At 55.7% G+C, this 22,238-nt stretch overlaps 1 protein-coding gene across 2 annotated transcripts in view; it reads right to left on the reverse strand.

Annotated features, from left to right (window-relative positions):
• CUL4A (cullin 4A) overlaps positions 1 to 22,238 on the reverse strand; it is a 35,744-nt gene that overhangs the window by 3,594 nt on the left and 9,912 nt on the right. For both annotated transcript variants that reach the window (XM_058670934.1, XM_058670935.1), the window contains 15 exons: positions 19,381 to 19,449; positions 18,593 to 18,666; positions 15,811 to 15,973; positions 15,216 to 15,305; positions 14,562 to 14,644; positions 11,881 to 11,948; positions 11,044 to 11,162; positions 9,367 to 9,559; positions 7,793 to 7,897; positions 7,474 to 7,584; positions 7,288 to 7,373; positions 6,874 to 6,981; positions 5,506 to 5,619; positions 2,422 to 2,527; positions 2,076 to 2,248 (listed from right to left, as the gene is read on the reverse strand). In XM_058670934.1, coding sequence (XP_058526917.1) covers positions 2,076 to 2,248; positions 2,422 to 2,527; positions 5,506 to 5,619; positions 6,874 to 6,981; positions 7,288 to 7,373; positions 7,474 to 7,584; positions 7,793 to 7,897; positions 9,367 to 9,559; positions 11,044 to 11,162; positions 11,881 to 11,948; positions 14,562 to 14,644; positions 15,216 to 15,305; positions 15,811 to 15,973; positions 18,593 to 18,666; positions 19,381 to 19,449 — 1,662 coding nt within the window. The remainder of the gene's footprint in view (positions 1 to 2,075; positions 2,249 to 2,421; positions 2,528 to 5,505; positions 5,620 to 6,873; positions 6,982 to 7,287; positions 7,374 to 7,473; positions 7,585 to 7,792; positions 7,898 to 9,366; positions 9,560 to 11,043; positions 11,163 to 11,880; positions 11,949 to 14,561; positions 14,645 to 15,215; positions 15,306 to 15,810; positions 15,974 to 18,592; positions 18,667 to 19,380; positions 19,450 to 22,238) is intronic.

The following is a 22,238-nucleotide window of genomic DNA, read 5'->3' on the forward strand; positions in this document are numbered from 1 at the left end:
AAAGCTGCCCAAGGCGGCATTCTGGCTCCCTTTGGGGTAAGAGATGGCATCCCACACTGCAACCGCTCTACGCCTGTCAAATTGGCCCGATAACAGTTGTGCCCTCAGTGGAATCCTGTGTGGACATCCTTGAGAGCTGCCTTCACAGCTGCCACGGTTGGAAGCAAACTGACGCGCACGGTGCGTGCGTGATGAGCCGTGCTCCATCACTGAGAGGACACGAGCTATGGAGCCACGAGAAGCCAGAGGGAGCCTTGGGGGGCCCACTCAGTGAGCGGAGCTGCTCTCCCACACCACGATACCTGCCAAAGCAGGCCTGCTGTGAGGGACAGCTCTGGGGCTGCCACATATCACCCCGGACCCCCTGGTGGGGAAGACCCATGACCCCCATGAAAGACCCATGAAAGCAGCAGGTTAAGCCACAGCCAGGCACGCTGGCATCCCACAGGAGACCTGGGAAAAGCAGCTAAAGATGGCCTCCCTGAATCCACATAAGACTGGATGAAGGGGGCCCGGCGGCGTGGCCTAGCTGCTAAAGTCCTCGCCTTGAAAGCCCCGGGATCCCATATGGGCGCCGGTTCTAATCCCGGCAGCTCCACTTCCCATCCAGCTCCCTGCTTGTGGCCTGGGAAAGCAGTCGAGGACGGCCCAATGCATTGGGACCCTGCACCCGCGTGGGAGACCCGGAAGAGGTTCCAGGTTCCCGGTTTCGGATCGGCGCGCACCGTCTGTTGCGGCTCACTTGGGGAGGGAATCATCGGACGGAAGATCTTCCTCTCTGTCTCTCCTCCTCTGTGTATATCTGGCTGTAATAAAATGAATAAATCTTTAAAAAAAAAAAAAAACAAAGCCTGGATGAAGACTCCGGCTCCTGGCTTTGGGATACTTGGGGAATGAACCAGCAGACGTGCTTTCTATTTCACTTTAGAAAACAAATGATGGCATTATTTCACCCGCAAGCGGCTGTGGAGTCATCAGGCTCTGGCTTCCGACTCTAGCTTCCCGCTGACATGCACCCTGGAACAGGCCTTGGGCTCCTGCTGTTCCACTGGGGGACCAGCTCCCATGACTGTGGACATCCGGGGAGTGAATCGGTATGGAAACAAAGTTTAAAAAGGAGACTAAAGAAATGCACACTACCACAGAGAAGTTCCACCAAGAAGCACATGGAGTGTAACCACAGTGTGACTGCCTACCGTGCGTTGTCTGGTCACAAACACTGCTTCACAGACCCCCCCGGTCAGGACCCCAAGCAGGAGCCCCTCTCTCTCATTCACCTTTGCCAGACTATGTCTACAATGTGTACACGTGCAGTCAAGGTGGCATGATACTAGACACTGTTACATTTTAAAGTTGAAAAGCATAAAAGGTTATTTCACAAGAAATGTGAACCAGACTCATGCTTATTCAATTTCTCATTGAAAAGCACATTTTAAACATGAATTCTGCTAATGAGAATAGGAATACTTGTCTAGTAGGTGCGATGTGCCAAGTGGAAACCAAAACTACTTGTCACCTCATAACAAAATGCTTTCATTGAATACAAAATCACAATTATTAAGTATCTTTCAAAAACAAGGAACATCTCTTCCCCATGAACTTGCCAACCTGGATGTGACTAAACCCTCAATCACCTAGGCTGAGTTATAAAATACAGACGGTACTTTCGTCCTGAATGGTTACCACTGAGTGTGACCCTTTCTAACACACCTCTGGCCAGGGGAGCCAGGGGGAGGACACAGCCGTCGTGAGGTCACCCCTCTGGGCTGAACAGATGCCACCTCTGCCCAGGCCCAGGTCACAGTTGGGTGTATCCAGAGATGAGGAGGCAGGCAGCTCGGGTCAGGTGGTGCCAGGGCTGTGCAGTGAGGGCTGTTGGGCAGGGGACACTGGAGAAACCCTGTCTGGTGACACTCCCAGACAAAGCAGACGCACGTTGGGGACACCCACAGCCAGGGGCTGGGAGCACGCGTGAGCTTGGGCATGCTCATCCCTGCTGCTGGTGGAATGGTGAAGTCACCACAGAGCCAGCACAGCCCAGGAGCAGTGCGTGCGTCACTGACAGCTCTACGCACCGTTTCCTTCATCTGGATCTGGTTGATCTTGATTCTGAACAACTTGTGCTTGAAGTCTCCGTTGAAAATGAACTTGTCCCCATCTTCTACCTCCTTTCCCTTGGGGCTTTTCACCAGGACACGGGCTTTCCCACAGGCCAGTGACTGCAGCGTCCGTCGCAACTCACTCTCCTCTGGAAGCAAACGAGACATAAGAGCCAGACTTGGCAGCAGCAGGGACGCCAGGAGCCAGCAGGGGGAGAGCCGGGCTCCTGGCCTGGCTAGGCCCAGCCATTGCTCCCCTGGACGTTAGAGGAGGCAACAGCAGCAGAGAACCCCGGTGAGCCTGCACCCGAGACGTGCTCACCTATGCCGGTGGCCACCCGTATCTCCTCGAAGCTAAAGCCGTCACCCTCGTTGAACATGAGGAGCACGAGTGTCTGGAACAGCGACACCTGGAACTCCTTCTTGCCCTGCAAGAGCACAGGTGCCCCTGAGGCTGTGCTGGGCAGCCAACACACCTCACCAGCTTCCTTCTGCCCTCACACCCTGTGTGAGGGACTAAGAGCTTACTAGTCACAGCAAATGAGAACGTCACAGTGCACAGGGTCCTAACCCTCTCCCACTCTCTCCTCAGCTGGGAAGTCTGATGGTGACTTGGCGCCTGCTGAGCCTCCATCCGCTGTGGAGCCGAGGGCCCCTCAGTGGCGGCAGGAACACACACAAGGTAAGGATGCTCAGCCAAAGAGCAGGCCAGGAAGCGGAAATGCAAACAACCCTCAGCACCTTGCAGAAAGAGCAGGGCTAAGAGCCACACCAGTCTGGCTGCTTGTTCAGGGAAGTCAGTGGTTGGTGGCCCAGGTAGGTGGGGAACCCTCAGAAGGAGCTCCTGGCTCCAGCTCAGCCTGGTCCTGGCAATTGAAGGGACCACCAGAATTAACTTCCTGCCACGTCAGACGAGTCTGTGTAGTGTAACACACAGAACATTCTATGGCACCACACATTAACATGCATGTGTAAAATGTGAAAACGCATTATGCTAGCATGTTAAGACAGATTTTATATTGGTTAGTGTATATAATTTGCACAAAGCCAAGCAAAAACATGATTCCCAGATGTGTTCCTGTGACCTGTCACGGTGAACGTGACTCTCCCACGTGTCCTGTGACTGTCAGGGTGAACGTGACTCTCCCACGTGTCCTGTGACCTGTCAGGGTGAACGTGACTCTCCCACGTGTCCTGTGACCTGTCAGGGTGAACGTGACTCTCCCACGTGTCCTGTGACTGTCAGGGTGAACGTGTTGTGACTCTCCCACGTGTCCTGTGACCTGTCAGGGTGAATGTGTCGTGACTCTCCCACATGTCCTGTGACCTGTCAGGGTGAACGTGTCGTGACTCTCCCACGTGTCCTGTGACCTGTCAGGGTGAACGTGACTCTCCCACGTGTCCTGTGACCTGTCAGGGTGAACATGTCGTGACTCTCCCACGTGTCCTGTGACTGTCAGGGTGAATGTGTCGTGACTCTCCCATGTGTCCTGTGACCTGTCAGAGTGAACATGACTCCCCAAGTGTCTTGTTACCTGTCACGGTGAACGTGATGTGACTCTCCCACGTGTCCAATGACTGTCAGGGTGAACGTGACTCTCCCACGTGTCCTGTGACCTGTCAGGGTGAACGTGTTGTGACTCTCCCACGTGTCCTGTGACCTGTCAGAGTGAACGTGACTCTCCCACGTGTCCTGTGACCTGTCAGGGTGAACGTGTCGTGACTCTCCCACGTGTCCTGTGACCTGTCAGAGTGAATGTGACTCTCCCACGTGTCCTGTGACCTGTCAGGGTGAACGTGTCGTGACTCTCCCACGTGTCCTGTGACCTGTCAGAGTGAATGTGTTGTGACTCTCCCACGTGTCCTGTGACCTGTCAGGGTGAACGTGTCGTGACTCTCCCATGTGTCCTGTGACCTGTCAGAGTAAATGTGACTCTCCCATGTGTCCTGTGACCTGTCAGGGTGAATGTTACTCTCCCACGTGTCCTGTGACCTGTCAGGGTGAATGTGACTCTCCCACGTGTCCTGTGACTGTCAGGGTGAACGTGTTGTGACTCTCCCACGTGTCCTGTGACCTGTCAGGGTGAATGTGACTCTCCCATGTGTCCTGTGACCTGTCAAGGTGAATGTCACTCTCCCACGTGTCCTGTGGCCTGTCACGGTGAACGTGACTCTCCCACGTGTCCCGTGACTGTCAGGGTGAACGTGTCGTGACTCTCCCATGTGTCCTGTGACCTGTCAGGGTGAACGTGACTCTCCCACATGTCCTGTGACCTGTCAGGGTGAACATGACTCTCCCACGTGTCCTGTGACCTGTCAGAGTGAACATGACTCCCATGTGTCCTGTGACTGTCAGGGTGAACATGACTCCCCACGTGTCCTGTGACCTGTCAGAGTGAACGTGTTGTGACTCTCCCACGTGTCCTGTGACCTGTCAAGGTGAACATGTCGTTACTCTCCCCCGTGTCCTGTGACCTGTCAGAGTGAACGTGACTCTCCCACGTGTCCTGTGACCTGTCAGAGTGAACGTGTTGTGACTCTCCCACGTGTCCTGTGACTGTCAGAGTGAACGTGTTGTGACTCTCCCACGTGTCCTGTGACCTGTCAGGGTGAACGTGTTGTGACTCTCCCACGTGTCCTGTGACTGTCAGAGTGAACGTGACTCTCCCACGTGTTCTGTGACCTGTCAGGGTGAACGTGACTCTCCCACGTGTCCTGTGACTGTCAGGGTGAATGTGACTCTCCCACATGTCCTGTGACTTGTCAGGGTGAACGTGTTGTGACTCTCCCACGTGTCCTGTGACCTGTCAGGTGAACGTGTTGTGACTCTCCCACATGTCCTGTGACTGTCAGGGTGAACGTGTCGTGACTCCCCACATGTCCTGTGACCTGTCAGGGTGAACGTGTCGTGACTCTCCCACGTGTCCTGTGACCTGTCAGAGTGAACGTGACTCTCCCACGTGTCCTGTGACTGTCAGGGTGAACGTGTTGTGACTCTCCCACATGTCCTGTGACTTGTCAGGGTGAATGTGTTGTGACTCTCCCCCGTGTCCTGTGACCTGTCAGGGTGAATGTGCCATGACTCCCCACGTGTCCTTGACCTGTCAGAGTGAACATGTCATGTCTTCGCACGTGTCCTGTGACCTGTCACGGTGAATGTGCCATGACTCCCCACGTGTCCTTGACCTGTCAGGGTGTCCTGAGCCTCAGTGGCAGTGTGGACAGAGGAAAGATGGGAAGTGTGAAGAGAGTCCCTGGATCCTGCCTGCCTGCCTCTCAGGAGCTGCTCACTCTGCCCCTCTCAGTTAGGACCATGTTTTTTCACAGTGGTTTCATTTCCTCCCGGGATCCTTTACTACTTGACTGTTACAGTTGCACTTAGTAAAGAAAATAGACCAAGACTTACTTCCTTAAATTCTGCTTTCAAAACGGCGTGTCCCAAAGTCGTCTGCCACTGAAGTTTCCGACCACTGTGCTTCCCGAGGTAAAAGGTTTTAAATACTTCCTGAAGTTTGACCATCTGCCAATCACAGGAGACAAACTAGTGAATATCATTTCTGCTCATCAACACCCACGCCTGTTGACGGAGTCTTTGCTATCCCCGACAGCGCCATCACAACACTGCCGCAGTAGTTAGTTGTTTCTCTGGATATCTGCCATCCATGACACAGGTTTCTTGCCACACAGTGATTCTCGATTCAGCAATACTTCCAGCCCCTCTGGTATGACCCGTGAGCTAGCTGTGGTCCTGGCCCTGGCACGCTTGCAAAACAGAGCGCTACGTGACCCACAGTGATTTGGCCAGTACATTCTGGGTGACTTCTTCCTCTATTTTTAATGCTCTACAAAGTCTCTGACTGGCGTCATCTGGATGGCATTGGACAGCGCCCCCAGGACCTAAGGGTATCAACTGTGCAGATGTAATTGACTCTGATGGGGCGCCAGTCCGAGCTGAGAGGAACACAGACATGGGGGGTGCCACAGGGAATGGCTGAGGTAGCTGGGGAGATAGGATATGTGTGTGTGAGGGACCCAAGAAGAATGGGATCTCCTTGCAAGCTGCAAGCTGCCAAGGAAGGAAAGCTGCCCTCACTGTGCCAGCCTGGTTGGATGACTCCAGCCTCACCCTGGGGCAGCTCAGGATCCCAGCACCAAGGGGGCTGCTGGGAAGTTTGGAGCAGATTCCACACGAAGAAAGCTCTTCATGTGGCAATGTTACAGAAAGGTGTGGGGGAAGAGCAGGAGGCCCGCTCCCCACATCCACACCCTTTAGTCGGCAGATGGCCCCCTCGTCACCAGGATGCCCGCCTGGTCAGTTCCCTTACACTCTGCTCACACGCTCACCACTGTTGTCATGGAGATAGGCTGAGTGATGCCGTGCAGTTCTGGGGTGTGACCGCCTCAATGCACTCACAGCACACTGGCTGAGGCAACTTTGGCCAGCCAGCTCTGCGCTGCCACCTCCTGGCACGAGGCCCAGACTCACAGCTGCCCTGGTCAGGAGCACAGCCAGTACAATCCTAGAGGCAGCTCAACACCCCCAACCCCACCTCACTGGTTTGGGGTACACGCGGCTTCTCCTGCTGGGTGCTAACTCAGTAAGGCCAGGCCCCTGCCTCTTGTTACAGTGTCCTAGTGGAACAGGACAGCCAGCGACACCCACAGGAGCACGGCTCGATGAGCAGCGAGGCAGTCACTCTCACTGTTCCCAGTAACAGGTGTATGCACATGGTGCCGGGACACCGGGACAGTGGGCGCAGGACACAGCACTCACTTCTGGCGTTAGATGCACTTCCATGGGCGTGTACGTCGGCCAATACCCCATGGTGAGGATGTTCACGGTGAGGTCAATCGGGCCAGGGTCACTCTGATTCTGCATGTGCTAAAAGAAGCAAACATCACCTCAGAAATGATGCCTTACAAACAATGCAGCTTGCAAAATGACGTTATGAGGTGTTGGCATTCATTCTGGTCCCCAGAAGGCTTCCTGCCCAAAGAGCTACGTCCCACCTTGAGCCACTGCTCTTCTGGGTGGGTCCTGGGTCACTGCGCACCTCCACACAGTTCTAGGCCCCTTTCCTTGCCATTCTGTATTTCAGTGATCTGACCCTGTGGAGCATCCAGCACTGCTGGCAGACACCCCCAGAGGCCCCTCTACCACACTGTCTTACCTGGAGGAACTGCTCACCTGCTTGAAATGGACCATGATGTCCTTGGAAAGCTCCATATCCTTGAACATGCCTTCCAGCTTGCTGGTGAACGCTGCACCACACTCTGCGATGCGGCAGGGGTCAGTGAGAGCAGTGGGCGGGCCCATGTGTGCTCACCCCACGGTCAGGGACAGGGGATCCCACATGTCAGCCCACGCACTCACCATGTTTCAGCTTCGACAGCATCGATTTCTCAGCATCCACGGAGGCACTTTTCCCCACCAAGAGCCTTTTGGCCAAATCCTTTTTATAAAATGCCTCAAAGACGTCTTTCCCTGTTTGTGAGCAAGTGAGAGGGAGGTGACACTCAGGATGGTGGAGGCACGTGTACCGTGCCGTGTCTCTGGCCACAGCGAGTCGCACAGGAGATGGGGCTGAGATGCAGTCTGAGTGCCCATTCACTGGCTCGCTCCCCAAGGGCCCACACGCAACAGGTGGGGAGCCAGACACCCAGTCCACACCCCCGGGTAGGCAGCTGCTCACCATGGATGAACCGAAAAATGATCATGATTTTGTCCAGGATGCGCTCTAGCTCCTCGTCTGTGGCCTCTTTGTTGCCTGCTCGCAGCTTTGAGTCCACGTGCTTAGCTAGGGGCGGAGCATGGCAGGGAGCCAGCAGACAATCAGGAAAGGCAAGAAAGACAGCACCCCTAGTTCCCTCAAGCAGAAATCAGCAACACTGCGGCATGTGACAAATAAGCAAACATCTGCCTTTTACAGACAGGCACTTCCACCAGGTCACCCACGAACAGACTTCTCCAAACTGGAACGAAGCCAGCCACTGCCGTGGGCACTGCAAGACCACACAGACTCAGGGGACTTCTTAAACAGAAGCTCTCCTGGGGCCTCCAGCCGACTGAGGGGGTGCTGCAGAAAAGGGGCTCCCTTACCTTGGCTTGCTCCTGAGACTGCACCAGCCACCCTAAGATGTCCAAGAGGAAACCCCAACCCCCACACTGGCCCAAAGCCCACACTCCTAGGACAAGCCACAGATGACGAGGTCAGAAAGCCAACTATCCAGGAAATTCTTTCGCAGATTTCATGAATCCTTAAAAACTTGAGGGGACCAATGTGGTGGCATAACAGGTTCGAGTCCTAGCTGCTTCATTTGGCATCCAGCTCCCTGCTTGTGGCCTGCGAAAGCAGTAGAGGATGACCCAAAAGCTTGGGACCCTGCACCCGCATGGGAGATCCAGAAGAGACTCCTGGTTCCTGGCTTGGGGTCAGCCCAGCCCTGGCCAGTGTGGCCATTTGGGGAGTGAAGATCTCTTTCTGTCTTTCTTTATAACTATGACTCAAAACAAAAACAAAAAACAAAACCCTTTCATCATATTCTGAGTAGACAAAGAAGAACCGTCTCATGAATTCCACACTCTGTCATAACACATCCATGCAGGGCCAGCCTGTGCCATCATGCCAGTCTTTGCCTCTGTCAATTCAAGACAACTTCCAATGCCTCACTGGAGTCCAGGAAATTGGAAATACTGTTTTGACTTTATAATAAGGAATTATACAAACTAACTCATAAAGTTCTATCTCGCCATACGCTATGACTGAAAATCCCACCTAACTCTATCCTATTTTACCAGTTACAGTATGCAGATGATAAGAATATCTTGTATTACCCCAAATGGCCACACTAGCCAGGGCTGTGCCAATCGGAAGCCAGGAGCCTGGAGTCTCTTCTGAGTCTCCCACTCAGGTGCAGGATCCCAAGGCTTTGGGCCATACTCAACTGCCTTCCTGCCACAAGCCAGGGTGTGCACTGGCAGGAGGCTGGACTGAATGGCCCTGTGCTACAGCAGGCAGGTTTCCATGGTGCTGTCAGCTGCCCAGCCCACAGTCCCCCCTCTGAATGGAAATCCCTGAGGCGGCTTCTACGTGACAGCTCGGGTCAGAAAAGCAGCACAGAGGCCTCGTCATCTCCGTCTTTCCCTGCTCACTCTACTCTGGCCCCATGTCGCATTATGTTCGTACCAAGCATGCACACTCAGTAACGCCCCTCCCCTTCCACCAACCTCAGCACCGATTCAAGAAGCACGCCGCAGTGTCCCTACCGATCAGCTCCGCAGGCTTATTGGGTCTCTTGTTGATGAACGCCTCGAAAGACTCCTTCATCAGGTTGACGAACCGCTCATTCCTCTGGAAGCACACCTCGATCACGTGGTCCACTCTGTCCTTGAAGTCCAGCAGGTCCTGCACCATGTCTTTGTCCTTCTCAGGATTGATGACAATTGTTGTGCCAAATGTCTACAACAGGAAGCAGAGCGGTCACCACGAGGAGGACACCAAGACATGCTCTCCTGCTGTCACACCATCAGGACATGTGGACAGGCATCAACATCTATCAAGTAACACTAGTACCAAACAGAGAGGACTCTTCCAAGGTTCATCAATCCAGCACGCATTTCTAAGATGGATTTATGTGAAAGACACAGTTACAGTAAGAGTAAAGGAGCTTCCATCTGATGGTTCACTTTCCAAATGGCTCCAACTGCGGGGCTGGGCCAGGCCAAAGCCAGGAGCCTGGAGCTCCCACGTAGGTGTCTGCCAGGGTCTCCCACGTAGGTGCAGAGGCCCCGACACTGAGCTCACTATTACTTTCATGGGCATTAGCAGGGAGCTGGATCATAAGCAGAGCTGTTGGGAATCAAACTGGCACCCACATGGGTTGCTGGTGATACAGGTGGGGGTTTATTTTGCTGCACCACAATGCTGGGCCATGTCACAGACCATGTCCCCTGCCCTCACCGTCTCTGTCCTACTCAGAGGTCCACATGGGTCTGCACCGCTCTGCCTTTGTCATAAACAAACAAGGGCACAGCATGAATGTTCTGGAAACCCAGGCCTCCTATTTGGGTGCAGGCACCCTCCTACCTGAGCCACCAGTGCCACCTCACTATCCGAAAGTCTGTGTGCAGTGCAAGGACTGGCTTGTCTGACAAGGGCCCACTGTGCTGACCGTCCGCAGGTCATCACTCAACGTCTGAGCAGGGCCGTGCACCTGACCAAGGCTGGGCCAGGGAAGGCAGCATCCTCCTTGGGACAACTGTTCTCACTCTGTCAGCACTGCTGGGGCCTGGTGGTGGACGCTCACTGACCTGAAAGAGGCTTTCTCTGCTGCCTCCTGGAGCTCAGCATGGGGGCAGAAACGGCAAGCCCTCCTTGTGTCCTGGACTCTGGGCAATGTTCTGCAAACTGTGCTGGTGCAGATGCTGCCCTCCAATGGCCGCCATGGCCACTCTAGACCTCACCATGTGAGATGCCTGCTCCGTGTCTGCCAGCACCACAGGCCAGACATGACCGCACCCTGACTCCCCATGGCCACCCCCCTGCAGGGAGGACATCAATTCCACTACCTGGGATTCTTATGGGGGGGCTGGGATGCCGTGAGGGCAAGAGCCACGAGCTAGACAAGCACACCTCTTTGAGGACACTGTTACTGGGCAGTGCGTGGATCCAGGGGCTGCACCATGCACATCTGAACGTCCCAGCACAGGCTCAGGTCAGCGCTGGGAAAGCTGCCTTCTGCCAGGACCATGTGGACACTGGTGACCTCATGCACAGGACGCACAGGCAGCAGCCTACGGTGTGCAACCCTCACTGGGCAAAGGCGCGAGGGCCAGGCAGGCCTCAAGCGGACACCAGAGCCCACGGTTGCTCTTCAAGGAGGGGTGTCCCACCTGAACCAAGATGGAGGCCTGCTGTCCATTCACACAGAACCTGCAGCTTACCTTAATGTACTCACTCCAGTGCTGCAGCAGTGCCTGCTGACCACCCTTCACGCGACTGAAGAGCTGGTACATCTGTGTGAGGTCTGGCACCCTGTTCTCATCCAGCAGGTGGTCGAGGCCTAGGGAAGAGCAGTGGGTCAGCATGGAGCTACTGGGCCCAAGCACAGGCACGCCAACCCAAAGGTGCAGGCCCTCCAGGCAGCACTGTGTTCACTTCTGCAGGCAAGACAGTCTCGGTCAACCCCTGAGCTACCTCTCGTTCCCTTCGAGTGTACTTGGGAGTGCACTTCTCACCCAGCCCAAGACAGTCACACCAGCTGGTAATCCTGGGCTCTTTCTGAGTCCATCCATCAGGTAAAGTCAATGCCAACCAACTGGACCTTCCAGCTGACTCACAATCAGACAGCACTTTATTACTGGTAATTAAAGATTTATTTCAGAGGCAGACACAAAGATCTTCCATCTGAAGGTTCACTCCCCACATGACTGCAACAGGCAGGCCTGGAGCTCCAGGGTCCCCTAGAAGCACTTGGTTTATCTGTTGAGAGCTGGGTGGGAGGTGGAGCAGCAGGCTTGGGATGCCAGTGTCCAGGCGGTGGCTTAACCTGCTGGCCAAGAACACTGGCTCCCAGAAACACAGCTGTTAGCAGTAGGATGTCAAGTACATGTTGAGTCTTTTCTAGGAGCGATACATGACCTGGTAGTTAAGATGCCCACACCCTGGATGAGGTGTCTGGTTGGGGAGCAAGTGATGCTGTAGCGGATGCTTCCTGAACTGCCCCGGGGGCTGATGTCACCCTCACAAGACAGCTGCTCCGACAAGTGGGGAGAAGCTACCTTTTTGTAGAATTGCTGTCAAATGTTCTCCTAACAGCTGTTTTTCCACACAGGCAATCAGCGGCTTCCTGTGTAAGGAAAGAAATGTCATGGAGGGCCAGCTCAGCTCTGACAGTCACGGCAGATCAAGGCCCGGAAGGGGAGGACCAAGCATGCTCCTCACGCGCCTGGAGCCCATTCTGAAAGCAGCTGTCTTAGCAAGTCACACCTGAGGAGACAAGGCTGCCCCTTGCTGGCCACACCCCACAGCAGGTTCCCAATCTCCACTGGGCCCTCCTGAGCCGTAACCCTAGGGAGCTTGCTGAGTGACGGGACCAGTCTCAGGACCCCTGAAGGGCCACTGAGCCAGCGGCCTTGGGATATGTGCCTCTGAGTCACTCCCCCCACCCCCCACACTTCCCAGGCCCTCGAGCCTTACCAAGACTTCCCAGGGCTGCTGCTCCCCTCACCTTCCAGGATCCCAGAATTCAAAGCAACATTTGTGGAGCTCCAACACCCAGCCCAGTAAGACATTTCTACTCTTTCTCCCACTTCAGCCCCAGGGCCCCACCCCCACCTCCTCGTCAGCCAAGGGTGCTGATGGACACTCGGGGAGCATGAGACACGGTACTTCTGTGTTCCCCACAACTCCACAGCTCAGTCCTGGCGCCTGTTTCCAGAAGAATCTGTTCTATCTCAAGCAACATTCAGCTTACTTTTTCCCCAAGCCTTCACTTCAGCTTTTTTGTTTGAAGAAGTTATTTTTTTGAAAGGCAGTCAGAAATAGTGAGGAAGGCATAAAAAGAGATCTTCCACCTGCTGGCTCACTTCCCAAATGGCCTCAATGGCTGTGGCTGTGGCTAAACTGAAGCCAGGAGCTCCCTCTGGGTCTCCCACATGGGTGCAGGGACTCAAGGACTTGGGCTAGCCTGATTGCTTTCCCAGGCACATGAGCAGGCAGCTAGATTCTAAGTGGAGCAGCTAGCACTGCAACTGGTGTCCACAGGGATGCCAGCATCCAGGCAGCAACTTAGTCCTACGTCAAAGCACCGCCCTCAGTCCAAGTTTCCAAGGCAGGCTCCACTGCATTGCCTCATCAGAATTTTTTTTTTTTTAAGATTTATTCATTTTTATTGCAAAGTCAGATATATAGAGAGGAAGATCTTTCGTCCGATGATTCACTCCCCAGTGAGCGCAACGGCCAGTACTATGTCAATCCGGAGCCAAGAGCCAGGAACCTCTTCCAGGTCTCCCACGAGGGTGCAGGGTCCCAAAGCATTGGGCTGTCCTGAACTGCTTTCCCAGGCCACAAGCAGTGGAGCTGGATGGGAAGTGGGGCTGCCGTGATTAGAACTGGTGCCCATATGGGATCCCGGGGCGTTCAAGGCGAGGACTTTAGCTGCTAGGCCACGCAGCTGAGCCCCGCCTCATCAGAATCTCATGGCAGCCCTCTGCAACGCACGGACTTGTCCAGGGCCGTGGCCTGAGTGGAGCCCGCTGCGTCACTCCATCGGCCGCCCGCTGTCCCTCTCCTCTGCATCATCTTGGCTGGGGCAGAGGGGAGCAGGACCCAGCCCTGGCTTCAGCATGTGCATCCCCACTTCAGAATTATGCTCTTGTTACCTCCTCCGCACCCACCTCTCTCCCCTGTGTGTGGGCTCCCATCATATAAGGCACAGGCACCCACCTCTCTCCCCTGTGTGTGGGCTCCCATCATATAAGGCACAGGCTCCCATCTCTCTCCCCTGTGTCTGGGCTCCCATCATATAAGGCACAGGCACCCATCTCTCTCCCCTGTGTGTGGGCTCCCACCATATAAGGCACAGGCACCCACCTCTCTCCCCTGTGTGTGGGCTCCCACCATATAAGGCACAGGCACCCACCTCTCTCCCCTGTGTGTGGGCTCCCACCATATAAGGCACAGGCACCCACCTCTCTCCCCTGTGTGTGGGCTCCCACCATATAAGGCACAGGCACCCACCTCTCTCCCCTGTGTGTGGGCTCCCATCATATAAGGCACAGGCACCCACCTCTCTCCCCTGTGTGTGGGCTCCCATCATATAAGGCACAGGTACCCACCTCTCTCCCCTGTGTGTGGGCTCCCATCATATAAGGCACAGGCACCCACCTCTCTCCCCTGTGTGTGGGCTCCCATCATATAAGGCACAGGCACTGACTAATCTTCCCCCCTTTCTTTACCTACCTACTTACCAACCTCGGGTTTAAAGGTTAAAAAAAAAGAAAAAGGGTAAGAAAAAAGAAAAAAACCACAGCCACACATGACCCCTGGCAGAATGATCAATCACAACAGCCTGGGGCAGGCTGAGGCACCTGCCAGGAGCCTGCATCCCACAGCACAGGGCCTGGGTTCAGCTCCAACGTCCTACTGATGGGCAAGTTGGCAGGCAGCAGGTGGTCAGCACACGGTAGAAGCCCGGATGGCGTTCCTGGCTCTTGGCCCCAGGGCTCCAGCACTGTAGGCAGCTGGGCAGCAAACCAGCACTCTTGCTCCACCCTGTATTCTCATTGTCTGCTTCTCAACCCCCGGCCCAGCCACAAACACCCTACTCTCTTAGAACCCAGCCCTGCTCAGTGAGACTCCCTGACACACACATGGTTCCCTATCGCCTGGAGACGCGCAGTGGGCGCCACTCTCGGGGCAGTGCAGGAGGGACACTGAGCAATAGACGAACAGTACTCACTGCGTGCTGTGGTCCAGGTATGTGATCACACGATCGCCTTCCTCCTCCAGACGTTTACTCACATGGTTAAGATATTCCGGGACCTTCCAAACAAAACGTTCAAGCACATTAGTGACAAAAAAGTCCTTCATGTTGTCCAAGAAACTGAAATTTTGCTCCCCTTCTAGAACTGAAATGGAATCCATAGTCACACCAAACATCAGCCCCAACTGAGGAGAGGGTTGGGGGAGTACACTCCCCGTGGGGGGCAGCCAGAGATAGGACTCGGTGCCCGTGCCACCGTCTGCTAGGTGTGACGTCAGACTGGCTCTCCAAGTCCAGGAGGAAGGCGCCTTTCAAAGCAGGTGGTCTCTGGGCACATGTCTGTTCCATGGTTTGGGAGAATTCTTTCAGTGCTTCACAGATGAGAAATGATGGTGAATTTTATCTTCCATGATCTGGGCTTTGTTTCCTCATCCTCTCACGGGGACCCAGAGTCCCCCTTTAGTGGTTCAGACCCTACCTTATCGGCTTGGATCTGCAGGGGGCAGTGCTTCTAGTGAAGGGGAAGACATGAGATGCCCACTGGCAGGTGTGCAAGTATGTGCCCACATGGAAGGTTACCCCGGCCCAGCCCCACACAGGGACCAAGGCAATGCCATCACTTTGTCTCACCTCTCTTTCCTGCATTAATCTTTGGCCTTCTGCAGCATATAAACAATTAGTCTCTTCCAAAAATCTCAGTTCAAAAGAATCCTTATACACCTAAGGAAGGAAAGACATTTCAATGCAGGCCCCGGCTAACCCAGCTAAGGCACCGACACCAATGGTTTTCCCCAGCACTGCTGTGATGCCTCACCTCTGCATTTCCTGTCTCAGCTATGGGGCACCCCAGGCAGGCAGGAGAGGTGCTCACCTGCCCCTCTCAGCTATGGGGCACCCCAGGCAGGCAGGAGAGGTGCTCACCTGTCCCTCTCAGCTATGGGGCACCCCAGGCAGGCAGGAGAGGTGCTCACCTGTCCCTCTCAGCTATGGGGCACCCCAGGCAGGCAGGAGAGGTGCTCACCTGCCCCTCTCAGCTATGGGGGGCACCCCAGGCAGGCAGGAGAGGTGCTCACCTGCCCCTCTCAGCTATGGGGCACCCCAGGCAGGCAGGAGAGGTGCTCACCTGCCCCTCTCAGCTATGGGGCACCCCAGGCAGGCAGGAGAGGTGCTCACCTGCCCCTCTCAGCTATAGGGGGCACCCCAGGCAGGCAGGAGAGGTGCTCACCTGCAGATCCGAGAGCATGCTCAGCAGGCTCCGCAGCAGACTCCTGTCCACGGCTTCCCCACTTCTCTCTCGCTCAATTAAGAGCAGTATCCCATCGATGGTCTTACTCTGAACCATTTTATCACTAATAATGTGATTTCTAAATAGTTCTAATCCCATGTCCCTGGACAAAAAATAAAAACAAAGGACGGTGTCAGTGTCACTTCCCGATGCCTCAAGGTAAAGCTCCCACACACGCCCTTCTGCTGTGTCACCCCAGGGTCAGGGAGCCCCTGGAAATGGTGAATTTTGGCCAGACTAGCAAGCTTCCTGCTCCCTTTGAGAAGTTCACCTGTGCCCCCAATGAGCTGGGAGACATGGGGACTCTCCCAGACCCCCCTGCATCTGTCACCTCCAGCCTGATGGGCACATCACCCAGCACGTTCCCTGCAGTGCCCAGTGTCCCTCGCTCATGGCCAAGGCGCCTGAAGCACACACAACACCAACAGTGTTCTCTGCACCCTGCTGAGCCGTCCAAGTCCACCAAAATCTCGGCCACACCTTCAGACGGGGGCACAAGAACTGCCCAGCCATTTCCTAACCAGCTGAGCGACCACCAGTGGGGAGTGTCTTCTCCTCAGGTTCCTGCCCAGCCAAAGAGGGTTACAGAATGCTTAAAATCCCCAAACACTTCCTTAAATCTATGGTGTCTCTGCACCCCCCTTCCAAGAGGCACCCCATCTCCTGGCTCTCTCCCGAGAGGTGACTCCCCTTCCCTCTTCTGCTTTCACCTGGGCACTTTGTAAATAAGACTTCTTTGTCTGCAACTGATTCCCGGCTTTTTATTTCTATACTAAGCTGAGGAAAGACCCCACTGAGCTTTGCTAGTAATACCTGCTGTATCCCAGCAACCATACTCCTCACTGGGCATGAGCCCATGTGGGCGGAGGCTGGAGTCCAGCCAGGCACCCTGCACTGGCCCCACACAGTGGGAAGCCTCCCAGGGGACCCCTGCTTCCTGGACATGTCACACCTGCAGAACCAACACGGCACAAGGCCTGAGGAGCCATGAGGGAGCGAGCATCCACCTGGATCTAACCTCCTGGCTCTGGTTAGCCTTGGAAGTTGTGACCATTGGGGCAGTAAACTGACAGACAGAAGGTCTCTCCCTCTCTCTGTTGTGTGGGAGATGGCCCCTGGATCCCTGCCTGCTTAGCCTATGTGGGAGGTCATAGGTCACGGCATACTGTGTCCCTGGGGGAACACCCTGACAATGGTTCTGGCTAACTGAGACCCCAACCTGGCCCATTCACTGGGCATGCAGCGAGAGCGGTGGGCTGCACCCCAGTCTCTCTTCTCTGTCCTTGGACAAGCTGTGCTGGGACTTCCCTGATAAGCAACTCTAAGAACTCAAATGTGACCCACAGCCTATCTGCCAGCCACACGTGGTGAATGTGACCCGAGGCATAGCTTTCACCTTATGTGCTCCATGGGACTCGCGCTATAGCTGCCCTTGACCTGAGGCACAGCTTCCAGCCGTGACTGTGGTACATGACCTGTGACTTGGTTGGAGGGTCCAGAGAGATAGACACTCCTTCTTACCAGTTACAGTGTCACTGTTGGGTGGGAGGACTGTCAGGGACCACCTTTCTGCTTTCCCCTTTCCCAGTCTATACAGGTTGTACTTGCTTTGCAGTGAACAGACATGCCCCACCAGACTGTCCCCGGTGGTTCTTGCAGCCAAAGAACACCATCACCTCACCCTTTTGGTGGTCTTGGGGGCCTGCTTGTAGGTAAACCCCCAAGAGTTGCTGTCTTCCACATGATGAGTCAGTAAATCATTCACACACCGAGAGCTCAGGCAGGGTGCTGGCACTCTCTGCCCTGGCTCTGCTTCTGGTACATCCTCCTGTGAGTGTGCACCGGGAGGGCAGTAGAAATGGCTCCCGTGCTTGGGTCCCTGCCACCCATCTGGGTACCTGGTTTCACTTGTGCCCAGTCCTGGCTTTTAAGGAAGATAAACAAACAGGGAGAGCTCAGAATAAAATACCAACAGTTCAAATGGTGCCTGGAAGGCTTCTAGCACCTCAGGCAGGCTGTCCTGGACAGAGTGCACAGCCAGAGCAGAGCCATGGCTCCCACCCTCTGAGGCAGGCACAGCTGAGAGGCAAACCGTGGGCCAGCCAAGGTTGAGCCAGTTGCCCAGAGACTGAGTGCACACTGGCTGAACACAGCAGTGACAACAACACCTACAAGCTGGCAGGGCTCTTTCCATGTCCAGGAGACGAGCACCCTGTGCCACTGGCGGTCAGACAACCTCCCAGGACAAGTCAGCCAAGCGAGCCACACCAGGCTGGGGGCCTTGTAAGCACGGGCAGCAGTGAGATGGCAGCTCCAGGCTCACCTTCCAGCTTACAGAGTGTGACACACCCTGGATCCCTCAGTTTTTACCTCCAGCTCCCCACAACTCTGCCAGACGAGGCTGACAGATGTGAGCCCCATGTACCCCAGGGGAACATCAGGTTTGAACCCTGGTTCCACATGAGTCCAGCATCTGCTAATGTGTGCCATGGGAGGCATCAGGTGACGGCCCAAGACCCTGACTCTGCCATCCCTGCAGCAGATCAGACCTCCACCTCACAAAGTGCCCTCCCCACCTCCACAGGCAAGGCTGCCTGCCGAACTGAGGGAGACTGGAGAAAGGGCTGGCACTTGTCACTGCTGGTACCTTCCTGCCCCAGCTGTGCCCTCCATTCCCACTCCCAACACGTCCAGTACGTGTGGCCCGAGGCAGGGTGCTCACCAGAGGGACGGCAGCATGGAGTTCTGCAGGACGTACGTGCGGTCCAAGAACAGGAAGATGCTCCTGATCATGATCTGTAGGTCAGAGGAGACAGTGAGGACAGCGTCCACACGGCCATCTTGGCCCAGGTCGGCACCAACCAACACCTTCCTGTCAGTGTTTTCCCCTTGTGGCATCTGATGCTTGTCCCTTTGCTGCGGTAACTCGAGCTATGTGGCTCTGAAGCCCAGAGGCACCCACCAGGGGCCATCCTTGGCTGATGTCCTTGCCTTGGAGGCACCCAGGCAGAGCAAGGACTTTAGGCAATCGGCTGCCTTGGCTCACCCTTGGCTGGCCCGAGGCTTGCTCACCTCTGCACCAGCAGAAACTTCTGCTTCTAGCACTTTCCGGACGCCTGGCTGGGAACCCAGGCACAGTCCTTGTCTCTTGCTCACCTCCTGTAGTCATCACACGTCCTAGGAAGCTACGGGTACGGTCTCATACCTCACTTGAGGTCACAGTGGAAATTAACATTAATCATATCAAATCAGCCAGTCAGTTGAAGAAGCTGAGACCTGGCTGTCCATCTGGGGCGAATTCACAGCCCCTAGGGACCCTGGGCACGTGAACTCACAGCCCCTAGAAGGCTCAGATCTCTCTTCCCACAAGCATGCCATCCCAGACCGGCCAGCACAGCCCTCCTTAGGTCGGGAGGGCAGAAGGATGAGGCAACATGGCAGCTGCCCAGTCGCCTTCCTGCTGGCTGACCTGGGGAAGGGAGGCACTGGCCAGGTCCCAGGGCACCTTACCATCTGTCTGCAGTGATCTTGCCAGCACGTGTTCATCTTCTTTAAAAATAAAACGCTATCTAGTGAGTCTGTGCACGCCTGCTAAGGAAAACTTCACACATGTTGGTAACTCCTAGCGTCAGCCCCCGCCCGCAGAGCCCCACGCGTGTCAGTAACTCCTAGCGTCAGCCCCCGCCCGCAGAGCCCCACGCGTGTCGGTAACTCCTAGCGTCAGCCCCTGCCCGCAGAGCCCCACGCGTGTCGGTAACTCCTAGCGTCAGCCCCTGCCCGCAGAGCCCCACGCGTGTCGGTAACTCCTAGCATCAGCCCCCGCCAGCAGAGCGTCATGCACGGCTCAGCATGTGGGCCGGGGAGCTGCAGGCAAGTGGGACGTAGAGAGTCATGCCCTCAGAGACCACTGCCCCTCAGCTGTGGGAGGATCTGCAGACACAACAGGAGCCCTGCTGACGCTCCCCACACCTGCAGCCTCTGGGACTGTCGTCCCTTGCCACCAGAGTCAACATCACCAATGGACAGTGTCCCCCTCAACGTCCCGTTTCCCTGCCTGCCTCACCCTGTGTGTTGTAGCTGCAACTGCCTCTCATCTCCCACCGAACCAGCAGGATACAGGAGCCCAGGCCTGGTGGCTGGACGGAAGACCCAGCTCTCTGACAGCAGAGTGTCCAGTAACCACTCACTATACAGGCGCCCGGGCCTGGTGGCTGGACAACCTACTCACAGCAGCGGGGGTCCTCCTAACCTCAGTGGACCCAATGTAAACCGACCCTCCTTCACTCAGCACAGCCAGCAGGAACAGGGAGACACTCCCAGGGCATCTACCCCATCTCATGACGCACACAAGGGAAAGACAACGGGTTCCCGGCACAGCCCAGGTCCACCCTGCAGCAGCATCCAACACTGGCTGGGTCCAGCTTCTCAGCAGAGGGCAGCACACACCTGTCAAAGCTGACAGCTAGCGGGCAACGAGGAGCCCCATGGGGAGGCGGAGAGCAGGGCAGGCACCAGGGGTCAGTGCAGCAGTTGGAGTTGCCGCTGATCATCGCTCTGGAGGCCCTCACCTCAGGTCTCCTTGCATGGGAGCCCTGAGAGCACACTGTCATTTACAGAGGTGGTCACAGTACATGGCTAACAAGTCAGTTGGAGGAACAGTTAGCAGACCTGCTCAGCATTCCAGTCATTGCGCCAGGGGCCACATGATGTTGGGCAAACACCAACCAGTTGTGCATAAGCATGCAGGTGACAATATGAGCCCCACGGGGCTAAATCACACAGAGGACCCTTGGGCGGCTCAAGTGTCACCCAAAGCCACAGCCAAGCTCAGCCTGGCATGAGGCCACAGGCACTGCTCATCTAGGGGCCCTGGTAAACTCATACAGCCTTGTACAGAGGTCAGGGTAGCTGCACCATGGATTCGTCTGCCCCGCAGCCAGCGCCATCTCAGAGCACCGGGCAGGCCGTCTGACCAGAGAGCCCAGAGCACCTACGATCCCAAGCAGCAAGCACGGTGGCCTGCGGACAGCTCCCCTGGCCGTGACCACTATCCAGGCCTTTCTCAAAGCATTCCTCAAGGTGTGCCTGCACTGGCTGTCCCCCTTGCTACTATAAACAACACAGAGGCCAAGATGCCATGACCCCAGCTCCAGCACAGGACAGGTACAGGCCACGTACATGTGATGCCCCTATGCTGGTTCATCTAGAAATTATAGCCGACAAAGCCTGTGAGAAATAAACCAATGCAGGATGACGCAGAGTGTGGCTACCTGGTTGTAGGCCCTTGGACTGCAAGCCGCACACGGCAAGCATATACCAAGGCAAAATGGAGCTCCACCACTTTTCCAACAGCATCTGCAAATGTTTCCACCCCTCCCAGCTGGCTCTGACACACGGCTGGTCTGGGTGTGTAATGCCCCCTAGCCCTCCTGGGGCTGGCTGAGCCCATCTCCCAGGAGTGAGTTTTGTCAGTATTTGCAAAGTTAGACTCCAAGGACAGGTGCTCCGGCATTCTGGCCCTGTCAAATGACACATAGTGCTGCAGCCTGTTCTACTTCGACATGTGAGCACACACGTGCACTGTGACTGTGCAGACATGAGCACGCACACATGTGCTGTGGCCTCATATAGATGTGACCACACACGTGTGCGCGGTGACTATGCAGACGTGAGGTGGATGCAATGCAGAGGAAGCTGACTGCTCCACCAAGCTCCTTCTCACCCTGGGCCTCTTTCCAGTGTGTGCCAGGACGTCCCTAAGCTTGGCATCTGCACACAGCAGGCACAACTGCTGTAGTTAACATAGGATCAGAGCATCCCTGGCCACACAGTGTGTGATGTTCACAAGGACTGGCAAGGACCTCCCTTCCCCAACTGAACAAGCCCTCCGTGGCAGCAGCCCTGCCACTGGCCCCGGGCTGTCCCCCTCCTGGGAGGTCTCAAGGTGAATGAATAGCTGCCCTCTGCTAACCCTAACCCATCTCAAACTCCTTCGCTTGGCTCCCCAGGATGGCACTCTGCCCTTCTGGACCATCTTAGAGCAGACTCTGCTGCCCAATCTTTCTAGGTCTGGGCCACAGTTGGGCACTGAGGACACAGAGCAGGCAGGTAAGTGGTCCAGTGAATACCCACCGACCCGAACCCCATGGCAAAACAAATGAATAGACCCAGCCTCTTTCCAGGCCACACAACCTGCTGCCTGCACACAGCCCCTTCTCTCCAGGAATCCCCAATGGAGCCAAACATGTCCACTGCCAAGGTACCCCATGCCCTCAGCTGGAGCAGCTTCTCCCTTCCCAGCTGTCGGTCTCCTGGGCATGCACCGCCCCTGCCACCTTTCCCCGCTCGGGCAGACTGACCGCCATAGG

Source organism: Ochotona princeps, chromosome 12 (assembly GCF_030435755.1).
Source record: "Ochotona princeps isolate mOchPri1 chromosome 12, mOchPri1.hap1, whole genome shotgun sequence".
Lineage (NCBI taxonomy): Eukaryota > Metazoa > Chordata > Mammalia > Lagomorpha > Ochotonidae > Ochotona > Ochotona princeps.